This window comes from Manis pentadactyla, chromosome 16 (genome assembly GCF_030020395.1).
Source record: "Manis pentadactyla isolate mManPen7 chromosome 16, mManPen7.hap1, whole genome shotgun sequence".
Taxonomy (NCBI): Eukaryota; Metazoa; Chordata; class Mammalia; order Pholidota; family Manidae; genus Manis; species Manis pentadactyla.
In genome coordinates, this window is record NC_080034.1 from 54,124,745 (window position 1) to 54,139,305 (window position 14,561).

The 14,561-nt window shown below is 41.5% G+C and overlaps 1 protein-coding gene across 1 annotated transcript in view; it reads left to right on the plus strand.

Moving 5' to 3' along the window:
* LOC130681259 (enoyl-CoA delta isomerase 2-like) overlaps nt 1–14,326 on the plus strand; it is a gene marked incomplete at its 5' end in the record, with an annotated part of 52,558 nt that extends 38,232 nt beyond the window's left edge. The window contains one exon of the mRNA XM_057493892.1: nt 14,055–14,326. Coding sequence (XP_057349875.1) covers nt 14,055–14,207 — 153 coding nt within the window. The remainder of the gene's footprint in view (nt 1–14,054) is intronic.
* Nucleotides 14,327–14,561: the final 235 nt, after the last annotated feature.

Here is a 14,561-nt window from a genome sequence, read left to right on the forward strand (position 1 = left end):
GGTGTAGATAGTGTGGACAGCAGTCCGTATCCCCTGCACCCAGGACACTTCCCTCCTAGGGTACCTGTAAGCAGGTGGTCATGACACATGGTTAGAGCCTCACTTTCAGTAGTTGGCATCTGCATTAAGAGCCCCTGGGAGGGCAGGGACTGTGCTGGGGGTTTCCTTTAACCAAAAAGATGGTGTAATGTGCTGGGGTTTCCATGGGATTGGAGATGAGGCTGACTTTGGCCATCTTCTCTTAAGTCACTTAGTCATCATTGTCAAAGATGAAAGTCTTTATGCCAGGCGCTTGGCACAGATTTAATCTCAAGAACACTCTGGGGTTGGTACTATTATTCGTATTTGGCCTTATGGATGGATGAGTGAACTGAGGTTCAGGGAGTTAGGGGCAGAACCCAAATTGGAAGCCCGCCTGAGTGTCTGCAGGTCCTGCTCCCCACATACCACCTGCACTGCCACATCTCCAGCCAGGCAAGCTGTCATGTTGGTCAATTTGGAAAACCCTTATCCTGGATTGCTCTGTGTCCCTCAGGTGTTAGCTGTTCTCAGGCCAACCCTTAAGGGTCCTGGGGGTCCTTACTGCAGTATGCCCTCCAAGCTTGCCTGGGGCTTCTGTTTTCTCCTCAAATTTAACTTAATCCAACATTTTCTGAGCTATGTCTGTGTGCCAGGCACCATGCTAGCTTCTACAATAGATACAAAGGCTAATAAGAAAGCTTCGTGGGCCAGGAAGCTTGAAGTTTTGTCAAGGGATAGGACAGTCTTAAAGTAAGTAGAAAACGTGGCAAAACAGGTAAACATTTTAAGAGAGGTTCAAAGGGCTGAAGGAGAGGATCACAGTAAATGTGTCTGACACTTTGTAAGGTGGGAAGCACTATAAAATACACAATAATAAATGCCATTGTTGAGGGTCACGTAGTAGGCAATTCACATTTGTTCATTTGCATCCTCACAAAAGTCCTCCAAAAGACATATTATTTATGGTTCCCATTTTTGCAGATGAGAAAAATCAAGTTACAGTCCAGAGACTCTGACTATGGCTGTGTAGCCAGCAATAGCAGAGCTGAAATGCAAATACCTGTCTTCCTGGCCCCCAGGTCAGTCTATTCCCATCATCCCCCATCATTACCTATCACTTCATTTTAATCCCACTGTGTGGAGTTGGCTACCTTATGACCACCCCGCTGCTAAGTGGAGGGCTCAGACTCCTCGAGTCTGTTGTTTTGTCTGGGTCAAAGCTACTCAAGAGCTTCCAGCAAAGGCCTTGGTGAGAGTGCGCGTTTGGGAGAGTCTTAATAAAAATTAAGGCATGTTCACGTGGAGAGAAAGAGCTACAGGAGCATTTCAGGGGATTGGTGCTCATCTGGGAGTTGGAGAAGGTGGTGTGAGGGTGAGTTAGAGCCCCCTGTGGATGGCCTTCAGTGATACAGCATTTGAAACACAGACCAATCTATTCTCTATGGATTGAGAGACTTTCTAGTCAGAGGGTTGTTTTAGCAGTTTCCTGACCTAAATGAGTTCACCTCTGGCTGCCAGTTAACATCTGTCTTCTGCCACCACAAGTTGACACTGAGTATCGTGGACACTTCTCCTCATGGCAGGAGGTCCCACTCCTGCTTTTCCTTCTTTATCAGCTGTTGCTTCCCAAGAAAGTACTGCTGCATGGCTGCTGCTGGGGCCCTGCTGGCTGTCAGCTGCTGATCCGTGTCTGGCTCTTGCCTGCAGCCCCATAGCTGGGACAACCTGGGGGCAGGCTGCGGGGAGCCGGAGACCAGCGGTAAACCAGGGCCAGCACCCCACTCTCGTGGCTGCCCTCTTCTAGGAAAGGATACCATCGTCCATTCACAGCTTCATTTGCCCACAGTACATTTGTTGTTTACCTGGTCCCAGTTGGCAGGTGCTGGGGATACAGGGGTGTGGCCCTGCCCTCGGGGTTCTAGTAAAGAACAGATGCCCTGTGATAGGATATGGCAACTTAAGGAGAATGCTCTAAATCCTTCTTGGTGGCAAACTAGATCTCTGTTCTTCAGAGGCCAGTGCTAGCCTCCTCCACCCTTTCACACAAGTGTTTGCTCCAGTCCCGACTTCTCCTTGTTCTGGATTCCAGGGGTCTGTGTGGGAAATCTGGCAAAGGGAGCCTCAGCCTCCACCAGATGGGTCTGGGCTCTGGACCAGATCAGTGGTTTAGGGAGTGTTGCAGGCTGTGGACCTATTTTATTAGTATTGCTGTATGGCTCTCTTAAGTGGGAAAGAAAACAGTGGGTCTAGAGTTCTTTTTCTGGTATGTTTACTACAGTGGATAAATATTGCAGGTGTATTATGGAGGACATTAACTGTTAGGGGTTAACTCTTAGGGGACATTAACTTTTAGGGGCTGACATAAAAACAAAACCATTACTTACACATTATATCTAAGAGCAATTACTCTGGGTTCCAAGCTAGCATATAGTTATATTTAGAATACCACTTTAGAATCAGGTAATGTTTGAAGTGTATTGTCATGAAAATGTAAAACACTGAATTTATGTCAAATTTGAAGTTGTCATAAATTCTTCTGCCTTTGCATTCCTGCACCTAACATTCTAAAATCTTTTTATGTAGTTGTTTGCTTTCAGCTGCCTCTTTTTTTTTTTTCCTAAGTTCAGTTTCCACTTATGGCAGCATGCTTTCTGCTTTAAATATTTTCTGTTGTCTGATTTTTGGCTAGTAATCAGGAATATTACACTTGTGAGAACTGGGCAGAAAGAGTAAATGGATCTTTAATGAAGATGGGGCTCACTTATGTCTGGTGCACAAACTTTGCTGCATCTGTTTTTCTGTTTAGAGATCTTCCGTTGTTTACTCCCAAATTATCAGATAGTTGAAATTGGAGACTAAGTTCCTGGAGTGTCTATTTTTTGTAGGTGGTTCTGGTTCTTTTTTTTTTTTTTTTTTTTTTTTTGTGAGGGCATCTCTCATATTTATTGATCAAATGGTTGTTAACGGCAATAAAATTCTGTATAGGGGAGTCAATGCTCAATGCACAATCATTACTCCACCCCAAGCCTAATTTTCGTCAGTCTCCAATCTTCTGAGGCATAACAAACAAGTTCTTACATGGAGAACAAATTCTTACATAATGAATAAGTTACATAGTGAACAGTACAAGGGCAGTCATCACAGAAACTTTCGGTTTTGCTCATGCATTATGAACTATAAACAGTCAGTTCAAATATGAATACTCATTTGGTTTTTATACTTGATTTATATGTGGATACCACATTTCTCTCTTTATTATTATTATTTTTAATAAAATGCTGAAGTGGTAGGTAGATATAAGTTAAAGGTAGAAAACATAGTTTAGTGTTGTAAGAGAGCAAATGCAGATGATCAGGTGTGTGCCTGTAGACTATGTGTTAATCCAAGCTAGACAAGGGCAATAAAACATCCACGTATGCAGAAGATTTCTCTTAGAACGGGGGGTGAGGTTCTAAGCCTCACCTCTCTTGATCCCCAATTTCTCACCTGATGACCCCTCTGCGACTGTGCCTGTCTTAGGTTGTTCCTCCCTTGAGGAATCTTACCCGTCTCTGGCTAACCAGTCATCTTCCGGGGCCATACAGGGAAATGTTAAGTTGGTAAGTGAGAGAGAAGCTTTATTGTTTGAAATGGTTAGCTTTTTATTTCTTTGCATATGTATGCCCTGTAGCTTCTATGCCAAGCATTTGTCTTGAGGTATCTTTACCACTTGGAAGAATTATGATACTCGGTAAATTTGATATGAGGCACGAATTCTATTTAAGGGTTGTAATTAGGAAGGAAGAAGAAAAGCTATAGAAGTAGCAGGCGGAAGAAAACATGGGAAGATTGATTATTTCTTTGACATGTCTTCTTGCAGAGTAACTTCAGCATGTATAGGTTTTAAGCTACTACTTAAATTGCGCACACACATTAACATAATAGGAGTATAGTTACATAACCAAAGCATATCTGTAATTACCAGCCATCTCCAGTGAAACCAAGAAAACCAGTTAGGCACCTTAGGCATTTGTGAAAACTTATCTATGATATGGTGGATATTGTCCAACTGAACTTGAACAGTCTGAGAGAAATCAGACAAATTAAAACAACCCATTCCAGGGGAATGTTCACATCCCTTATGTTCTTTTAACAGTAAATAGTCTGTAGTTGTAAGATTTTGGAGCGCTACAATTGGCACTTCTCTTAATTCTTGATTGAGTCCCAACAGTATAGATCCAGTCAAATTTGTTGTTTCACTGTATGCACAGGCCAGCTTAGATATCTCCTTCATTCCCGTGGCAAGTCCAGGAGCTGGTGGGATGAGTGCATGTATAGCTGTAGCAGTGCGTTGATCTTTGTTGGGATTTCTTGATGACCATCTTCTGGCATGAGTCTTCCAGAGAGTGCTGATGTTGGAAGTTCTCTTTCATATCGTATCTTAGTTCATTTTCAGGGTAGCCCAATTAGGCTTTGATTTCTGTATAAACACAAACAGACCCTTTGCCTACACTTGTATATGCCCTTTATACCCTTGTGTAGAACTCATTGGAGGTTACCACACTGGAACAGTACATTTTTTTTGTTTGTTTTGTTTTGTTTTGTTTTTGGTATCACTAATCTACACTTACATGACGAATATTATGTTTACTAGGCTCTCTCCTATATCAGGTCTCCCCTATAAACCCCTTTACAGTCACTGTCCATCAGCGTAGCAAAATGTTGTAGAATCACTACTTGCCTTCTCTGTGTTGTACAGCCCTCCCTTTTCTCCTACCCCCCCATGCATGCTAATCTTAATACCCCCTACTTCTCACCCCCGTTATCCCTCCCTACCCACCCATCCTCCCCAGTCACTTTCCCTTTGGTACCTGTTAGTCCATTCTTGAGTTCTGTGATTCTGCTGCTGTTTTGTTCCTTCAGTTTTTCCTTTGTTCTTATACTCCACAGATGAGTGAAATCATTTGGTATTTTTCTTTCTCCGCTTGGCTTGTTTCACTGAGCATAATACCCTCCAGCTCCATCCATGTTGCTGCAAATGGTTGGATTTGCCCTTTTCTTATGGCTGAGTAGTATTCCATTGTGTATATGTACCACATCTTCTTTATCCATTCATCTATCGATGGACATTTAGGTTGCTTCCAATTCTTGGCTATTGTAAATAGTGCTGCGATAAACACAGGGGTGCACTGATCTTTCTCATACCTGATTGCTGCATTCTTAGGGTAAATTCCTAGGAGTGCAATTCCTGGGTCAAATGGTAAGTCTGTTTTGTGCATTTTGATGTACCTCCATACTGCTTTCCACAATGGTTGAACTAACTTACATTCCCACCATCAGTGTAGGAGGGTTCCCCTTTCTCCACAGCCTCGCCAACATTTGTTGTTTTTTGTCTTTTGGATGGCAGCCATCCTTACTGGTGTGAGGTGATACCTCATTGTAGTTTTAATTTGCATTTCTCTGATAATTAGCGATGTGGAGCATCTTTTCATGTGTCTGTTGGCCATCTGTATTTCTTTTTTGGAGAACTGTCTGTTCAGTTCCTCTGCCCATTTTTTAATTGGGTTATTTGTTTTTTGTTTGTTGAGGCGTGTGAGCTCTTTATATATTCTGGACGTCAAGCCTTTATCGGATGTGTCATTTTCAAATATATTCTCCCATACTGTAGGGATCGTTTTTGTTCTATTGATGGTGTCTTTTGCTGTACAGAAGCTTTTCAGCTTAATATAGTCCCACTTACTCATTTTTGCTGTTGTTTTCCTTGCCCAGAGAGATATGTTCAAGAAGAGGTCACTCATGTTTATGTCTAAGAGGTTTTTGCCTATGTTTTCTTCTAAGATTTTAATGGTTTCATGACTTACATTCAGGTCTTTGATCCATTTTGAGTTTACTTTTGTACATGGGGTTAGACAATGGTCCAGTTTCATTCTCCTACATGTAGCTGTCCAGTTTTGCCAGCACCACCTGTTGAAGAGACTGTCATTTCGCCATTGTATGTCCATGGCTCCTTTATCAAATATTAATTGACCATATATGTCTGGGTTAATGTCTGGATTCTCTAGTCTGTTCCATTGGTCTGTGGCTCTGCTCTTGTGCCAGTAACAAATTGTCTTGGTTACTGTGGCTTTATAGTAGAGCTTGAAGATGGGGAGTGAGATTCCCCCCTACTTTATTCTTCTTTCTCAGGATTGCTTTGGCTATTCGGGGTCTTTTGTGTTTCCATATGAATTTTTGAATTATTTGTTCCAGTTCATTGAAGAATGTTGCTGGTAGTTTCATAGGGATTGCATCAAATCTGTATATTGCTTTGGGCAGGATGGCCATTTTGATGATATTAATTCTTCCTAGCCACGAGCATGGGATGAGTTTCCATCTGTTAGTGTCCCTTTAATTTCTCTTAAGAGTGACTTGTAGTTTTCAGAGTCTAAGTCTTTCACTTCCTTGGTTAGGTTTATTCCTAGGTATTTTATTTTTTTTGATGCAATTGTGAATGGAGTTGTTTTCCTGATTTCTCTTTCTGTTGGTTCATTGTTAGTATATAGGAAAGCCACAGATTTCTGTGTGTTGATTTTGTATCCTGCAACTTTGCTGTATTCCGATATCAGTTCTAGTAGTTTTGTGGTGGAGTCTTTAGGGTTTTTTATGTACAGTATCATGTCATCTGCAAATGGTGACAGTTTAACTTCTTCTTTACCAATCTGGATTCCTTGTATTTCTTTGTTTTGTCTGATAGCCGTGGCTAGGACCTCCAGTACTATGTTAAATAACAGTGGAGAGAGTGGGCATCCCTGTCTAGTTCCCGATCTCAGAGGAAATGCTTTCAGCTTCTCACTGTTCAATATAATGTTGGCTGTGGGTTTATCATAGATGGCCTTTATTATGTTGAGATACTTGCCCTCTGTTCCCATTTTGCTGAGAGTTTTTATCATGAATGGATGTTGAACTTTGTCAAATGCTTTTTCAGCATCTATGGAGATGATCATGTGGTTTTTGTCTTTCTTTTTGTTGATGTGGTGGATGATGTTGATGGACTTTCGAATGTTGTACCATCCTTGCATCCCTGGGATGAATCCCCCTTGGTCATGGTGTATGATCCTTTTGATGTATTTTTGAATTCGGTTTGCTAATATTTTGTTAAGTATTTTTGCATCTACGTTCATCAGGGATATTGGTCTGTAGTTTTCTTTTTTGGTGGGGTCTTTGCCTGGTTTTGGTATTAGGGTGATGTTAGCTACATAGAATGAGTTTGGGAGTATCCCCTCCTCCTCTATTTTTTGGAAATCTTTAAGGAGAATGGGTATTATGTCTTCCCTGTATGTCTGATAAAATTCCGAGGTAAATCCATCTGGCCCGGGGGTTTTGTTCTTTGGTAGGTTTTTGATTACCACTTCAATTTCGTTGCTGGTAATTGGTCTGTTTAGATTTTCTGTTTCTTCCTGGGTCAGTCTTGGAAGGTTGTATTTTTCTAGGAAGTTGTCCATTTCTCCTAGGTTTCCCAGCTTGTTAGCATATAGGTTTTCATAGTATTCTCTAATAATTCTTTGTATTTCTGTGGGGTCCGTCGTGATTTTTCCTTTCTCGTTTCTGATACTGTTGATTTGTGTTGACTCTCTTTTCTTCTTAATAAGTCTGGCTAGAGGCTTATCTATTTGTTTATTTTCTCGAAGAACCAGCTCTTGGTTTCATTGATTTTTGCTATTGTTTTATTCTTCTCAATTTTATTTATTTCTTCTCTGATCTTTATTATGTCCCTCCTTCTGCTGACCTTAGGCCTCATCTGTTCTTCTTTTTCGAATTTCGATAATTGTGACATTAGACCATTCATTTGGGATTGTTCTCCCTTTTTTTAAATATGCTTGGATTGCTATATACTTTCCTCTTAAGACTGATTTTGCTGTGTCCCACAGAAGTTGGGGCTTAGTGTTGTTGTTGTCATTTGTTTCCATATATTGCTGGATCTCCATTTTGATTTGGTCATTGATCCATTGATTATTTAGGAGTGTGTTGTTAAGCCTCCATGTGTTTGTGAGCCTCTTTGCTTTCTTTGTACAGTTTATTTCTAGTTTTATGCCTTTGTGGTCTGAAAAGTTTTTGGTAGGATTTCAGTCTTTTGGAATTTACTGAGGCTCTTTTTGTGGCATAGTATGTGGTCTATTCTGGAGAATATTCCATGTGCACTTGAGAAGAATGTATATCCTGTTGCTTTTGGATGTAGAGTTCTATAGATGTCTATTAGGTCCATCTGCTCGACTGTGTTCAGTGCTTCCGTGTCCTTACTTATTTTCTGCCCAGTGGATCTATCCTTTGGGGTGAGTGGTGTGTTGAAGTCTCCTAGAATGAATGCATTGCAGTCTGTATCCCCCTTTAGTTCTGTTAGTATTTGTTTCACATATGCTGCTGCTCCTGTTTTAGGTGCATATATATTTAGAATGGTTATATCCTCTTGTTGGACTGAGCCCTTTATCATTATGTAGTGTCCTTCTTTATCTCTTGTTACTTTCTTTGTTTTGAAGTCTATTTTGTCTGATATTAGTACTGCAACCCCTGCTTTCTTCTCACTGTTGTTTGCTTGAAATATGTTTTTCCATCCCTTGACTTTTAGTCTGTACATGTCTTTGGGTTTGAGGTGAGTTTCTTGTAAGCAGCATATAGACGGGTCTTGCTTTTTTATACATTCTGTTACTCTGTGTCTTTTGATTGGTGCATTCAACCCATTAACATTTAGGGTGACTATTGAAAGACATGTACTTATTGCCATTGCAGGCTTTAAATTCGTGGTTACCAAAGGTTCAAGGTTAGCCTCTTTAGTATCTTACTGCCTAACTTAGCTCGCTTATTGAGCTGTTATATACACTGTCTGGAGATTCTTTTCTTCTCTCCCTTCTTGTTCCTCCTCCTCGATTCTTCATATGTTGGATGTTTTTTGCTGTGCTCTTTCTAGGAGTGCTCCCATCTAGAGCAGTCCCTGTAAGATGTTCTGTAGAGGTGGTTTGTGGAAAGCAAATTCCCTCAGCTTTTGTTTGTCTGGGAATTGTTTAATCCCACCGTCATATTTGAATGATAGTCGTGCTGGATACAGTATCCTTGGTTCAAGGCCCTTCTGTTTCATTGTATTAAATATATCATGCCATTCTCTTCTGGCCTGTAGGGTTTCTGTTGAGAAATCTGACGTTAGCCTGATGGGTTTCCCTTTATAGGTGACCTTTTTCTCTCTAGCTGCCTTTAACACTCTTTCCTTGTCCTTGATCTTTGCCATTTTAATTATTATGTGTCTTGGTGTTGCCCTTCTTGGATCCTTTCTGTTGGGGGTTCTGTGTATTTCCGTGGTCTGTTCGATTACTTCCTCCCCCAGTGTGGGGAAGTTTTCAGCAATTATTTCTTCTAAGATACTTTCCATCTCTTTTCCTCTCTCTTCTTCTTCTGGGACCCCTATAATACGGATATTGTTCCTTTTGGATTGGTCACACAGTTCTCTTAACATTGTTTCATTCCTGGAGATCCTTTTGTCTCTCTCTCTGTCAGCTTCTTTGCGTTCCTGTTCTCTGATTTCAATTCCATCAATGGCCTCTTGCATTCTATCCATTCTGCTTATAAACCCTTCCAGAGTTTGTTTCATTTCTGCGATCTCCTTTCTGGCATCTGTGATCTCCCTCCGGACTTCATCCATTTCTCTTGCGTATTTCTCTGCATCTCTGTCAGCATGTTTATGATTCTTATTTTGAATTCTTTTTCAGGAAGATTGGTTAGGTCTGTCTCCTTCTCTGGTGTTGTCTCTGTGATCTTTGTCTGCCTGTAGCTTTGCCTTTTCATGGTGATAGGAATAGTCTGCAGAACTGGGACGAGTGAAGGCTGGAAGGACTTCCTTTCTTGTTGGTTTGTGGCCCTCCTCTCCTGGGAGAACAGCGGCCTCTAGTGGCTTGTGCTGCGCAGCTGCGCGCAGACAGGGTTTCTGCTTCCTGCCCGGCTGCTATGGAGTTAATCTCCGCTGTTGCTGTGGGCGTGGCCTGGCTCGGGCAGCTACTCCAGAGTGGTGGAGTCGCGTTGGAGCAGGAGCGGCTGGGAGGCTATTTATCTCCGTAAGGGGCCTCCCTGCTCCCTGCAGCCCAGGGGTTAGGGTGCCCAGAGATCCCCGGATTCCCTACCTCTGGATTAAGTGACCCGCCCTGCCCCTTTAAGACTTCCAAAAAGCACCCACCAAAACAAAACAACGACCACCAAAAAAAAATAAATAAATAAAAGGAAAAAAAAAGAAAAAATTGTTTTAAATTAAAAAAAAATGGTGGTCGCTCGTTTGTCTTTATTCTCCAGTGCCAGCCTCGGGCCTCTGATCACCGGTCTTGCTGCCCTGTTTCCCTAGTATTGGGGTCCCTATCCCTTTAAGACTTCCAAAAAGCGCTCGCCAAAACAAAACAGCAAAAAAGCAAAAAAAAAAAGAAAATGGTCGCGCGCTTTTCTTATGTCCTCCGACACCCGGCCTCCAGTGCCTGCTCACTGTTCTTGCTGCCCTGTTTTCCTAGTATCGAGCGCCCTGCGCTCTGGCCCGGATGGCTGGGGCTGGGTGTTCGGCAGCCCTGGGCTCCGTCTCCCTCCCGCTGTGCCTGCTCTTCTCCCGCCGGGAGCTGCGGGGAGGGGCGCTCGGCTCCCGCGGGGCCGGGGCTTGTATCTTACCCCCTTCACGAGGCGCTGGGTTCTCTCAGGTGCGGATGTGGTCTGGATATTGTCCTGTGTCCTCTGGTCTTTATTCTAGGAAGGGTTGTCTTTGTTATATTTTCATAGATATATGTTGTTTTGGGAGGAGATTTCCGCTGCTCTACTCACGCCGCCATCTTCCGTCCCTCGGTTCTGGTTCATTTTATTAACAGTTTCTAACACATATTTGTCATGATTCTCTATATGACATCATTATATTTTATATTTTTTAACTTTCCCTTTTTATAGCAGATTAACTTTGGGAAATTTGTGGGATGACTACCTAAAGGCAGAGAAAGACACTCCAACCCTTTTGGACTAGAGGGCATGGAGTTCACCTTCTGCTTCTGAGTATATTTTGCCTCGTGTTCTTCTCTAATGGCATCATCTTCTCTCTTCAACCGAATTGTATGTTCCTTTTATGCAGGAATTCATGGTACCTAGCACACTCTAGGTAAATAAACTCTCAATAAACTCCTGCTGATAAGAACTAAAATCAAGTGTGTCTTGGGGATGGCCTTACAGTGCCTGATAATGTGGGCTCCCTCAACGGGTATGTGTCCAGACTCCTAGGAATGTGCCAATATGGTGATGGGAGTCCTATGTAGATGTCAACTTTTTTAAAAGCCCCATAGGAGCCTTACCTAATGTGATTATGCCTGTAATACATTGTCTTTGCTTTTGCTAGGATCCCTTATAAACTTTTCTCATTCTAAGGAAAAAAGCAAACTGGCAGCTCCAAAGGGCACAGGCCCGTGGGCTCAAAGGAGGAGGGTTTCCTGCTGGGCATCTGAGGGCACTAGGTGCCAGCAGTTTCACAGTGGCCGGACTCACTGAAATGTAGTTGTTCCATGCCAGAAACCTGAGGCACACGCACACCTCTCATGTCCTAATGAAAATGCAGACGGCTTGGAAGACTGAGCCCACCATGCTGGAAGACCCTGGCAGGGAAGGGGCCACAGGGACTGGGTTATATGTCTTTGTTGATGCGGTGATGTTTGGTTGGCAACTGAAGGGGTTTTATAAGGAATAGAAAGAAACCAAAGTCAGCTCATTATCTGGTTCCTCTTATGACTGAAACAAAACCACTGTCAGTACAGAAGCCTAATGTTTGGGGTGTGTGGGAGTGAAACCTGGGTTCATCACTTCAAGGGAGTACCCAAATGAACTACAGGACCACCAAGTCCATAACAACTCATCCCCCACTCCATCCATCCAGTGAATCCATCATCCATTCATCCCATCCATCCATCCATCCATCCAACCAAACATCCATCCATTCATCCATCACCAATTCATCCCATCCATCTGATCCATCATTCATTCAGTCTATCCATGCATCCATTCAACTGTCCATCAACACAGTTTTAAAATTCATACCTATCAGATGTCAGGCATTCTGCTTTATGCTTGGAATAAAGAGGAGAACAAAACAGATGTGGTCCAGCTTTTGTTCTCATGAAGTGAATCTTACATTTAAGTAGATGAAACTAAGACAGATAATAGAACCTACTTAATAGATCAATTGATGCCTGAAAATCTCACAGAGGAATAGAACTGGTGTGACTCAACCCAACAGCTCATGCTATGAGAGGCTAAATATATCTCAGTATCCCCTGAACATGGGTCATAGCTCTCCCTCCTCCACAGGAATCTCCTCCAGAAGGAAGTCATATGACCATTTCCTATAATGAATTCACCAGTGTCAACCACCTACAACCTTTACATGTGATAATAAAACTAAAGGGTGGAATTCAAACTATCTTTATTACAATTTGTGTGGTTTGGAGTTTTCTAAAGTAAGATGGTGACAGGCACAGACATATTCAGACTTCACAGGATATTGTGGTTCTGGAAAACACGAGCAGTGGGGCCAAAGGAAAAAAGGCTAAATACTGTCAATGTCAGAGGAGTTCTGGCCCCCACAGCCACGTCAGGTGACCCATGAAGCACAGCCCTCTTTGCAGGTATCTTCATTTCAGGATTCTTCAGGAGGTACCTGATTTCCAGCACAGTTCTGAGGTTTATCATTGGAGAGTGGTCATGTTTTTCATTCTGAGCCACCCCTATGGGACAGATTAGCTTGGCCACCAAGGGTTTCTGGGTTCCCTCTCAAGGGGCCCAAGAGTCCCCTGCCTTATAACTCTAGAGCCAGAGGATGTTTTCAGTGAAAAGCCAGGAGGAGTCTTTTAGTGAAAGGAAGCAATGTAATTATTCAATGTTAAGTGACAAAAAGCTGATTACAAATACAGAATATACAGACTGATACAACTTCATATGAATGGAATACTACAAAGACATCTACCAAAATGTTAACATTTTCATAGCTGATGTTTTACCTGGTGTCGGGTATGAGGCATGGGTTAAGCTCATCTTTCCACATATGGATAATTATCCCAACACTTTCCTGAAAAGACTCCTTTCCCCATCAACTTGTTTCTGCACTTTTGTCAATACTTTATTGGCCATATCAGTGCAGATCTATTTTTGGACTCTCTGTTCTAATCCATTGATCTATATTTATCTATCTTTAGCAAATACCACACTGGCTTAATTACTGTGGCTTTATAGTAATTCTTGAAATCAGGTGGTGTGAGTCCTCCATCTTTATTCTTCCCATCTACTTAGTTTTGGTACAATATTTCAGATATTAGGTATTTACAGACATTATGACATTTTCTCTTTATAGTTCATTATGCAGTGATATCACAAGCCACCATAATTCTTAAGAAAATTAATAGTAATTCCTTATTGTCCTCTAATTCTTTCCTCCTTTGATATTTCTAGGACACAATTACCTTTAAAAACTTTTTTATTGACGTATAGTTGATATACAATATTATATTGGTTTTAAGAATACAGCATAGTGATTCAACAGTTATATACATTATTAAGTCATCACCCCATTAGTGTAGTTACTGTCAACATAGAAAGATGTTACAGAATGATTTAATATATTCTCTATGCTGTACTTCCATCCCTGTGACTAATTTATATTATGATTGAGATTTTGTGCCACTCTATCCCCTTCACTTATTTCAGCCACCCACCCCAACCCCTCCCCATGGTAACCAGTCACTTCTCAATGTCTCTGTGTCTAGTGCTGTTTTGTTTTGTTTTGTTTTTAGATTCCACATATAAGTGAAATCATATGGTATTTGTCTTTCTCTGCCTGGCTTATTTCACTTAGCATAATTCCCTGTAGATCCATCCATGTTGTCACAAACGGCAGCATTTCTTTCTATGGCTAAATAATATTCCATTTATTATGTATCACCTTTCTTTATCCATTCTTCTACTGATGGACACTTCGGTTGCTCTAGGAAGCAATTACCTTTTAATTCTTGTTCCTCTCTCCCATTTAGATCCTTACCACCCTTCTAGAAGAAAATAATACAACTGGTCACCTGCCATCACCCACCACACCTCTTTCTTATCACTTCTTACCACATGCTGCTGCACTACAAAACCCTCCGCTAAGCACCTGCCCCACAAAGTACAGGAGAATGCAACTCTGACAATACATGCATTTTAATTCCACCATAACAAAATCATTGGGTCATCTTCTGTTTGGTGATATTTTGTTCCTACATGAAATTCAATGCATTAAAATTTTATAAATAAAATTCCAATTTTATCTCTGAATTGCTTCGTGGTCCTGAACCCATTCTCTCCTCATCCAACTAATCTTCTTAGAAGAATTATACTTTCTCTGAATCCTTGCATGAGATTAATAAACCATAAAAAATGTATGTGAAAGATATCAAGCAAATGACAAATGCCTTTTAATGTGACTGTGCTTTCAGAAACACTATAAATTAATCACAGTCTATTTCTGGTGTCACAGTAAGTCATATAAGGCAAGCACATAG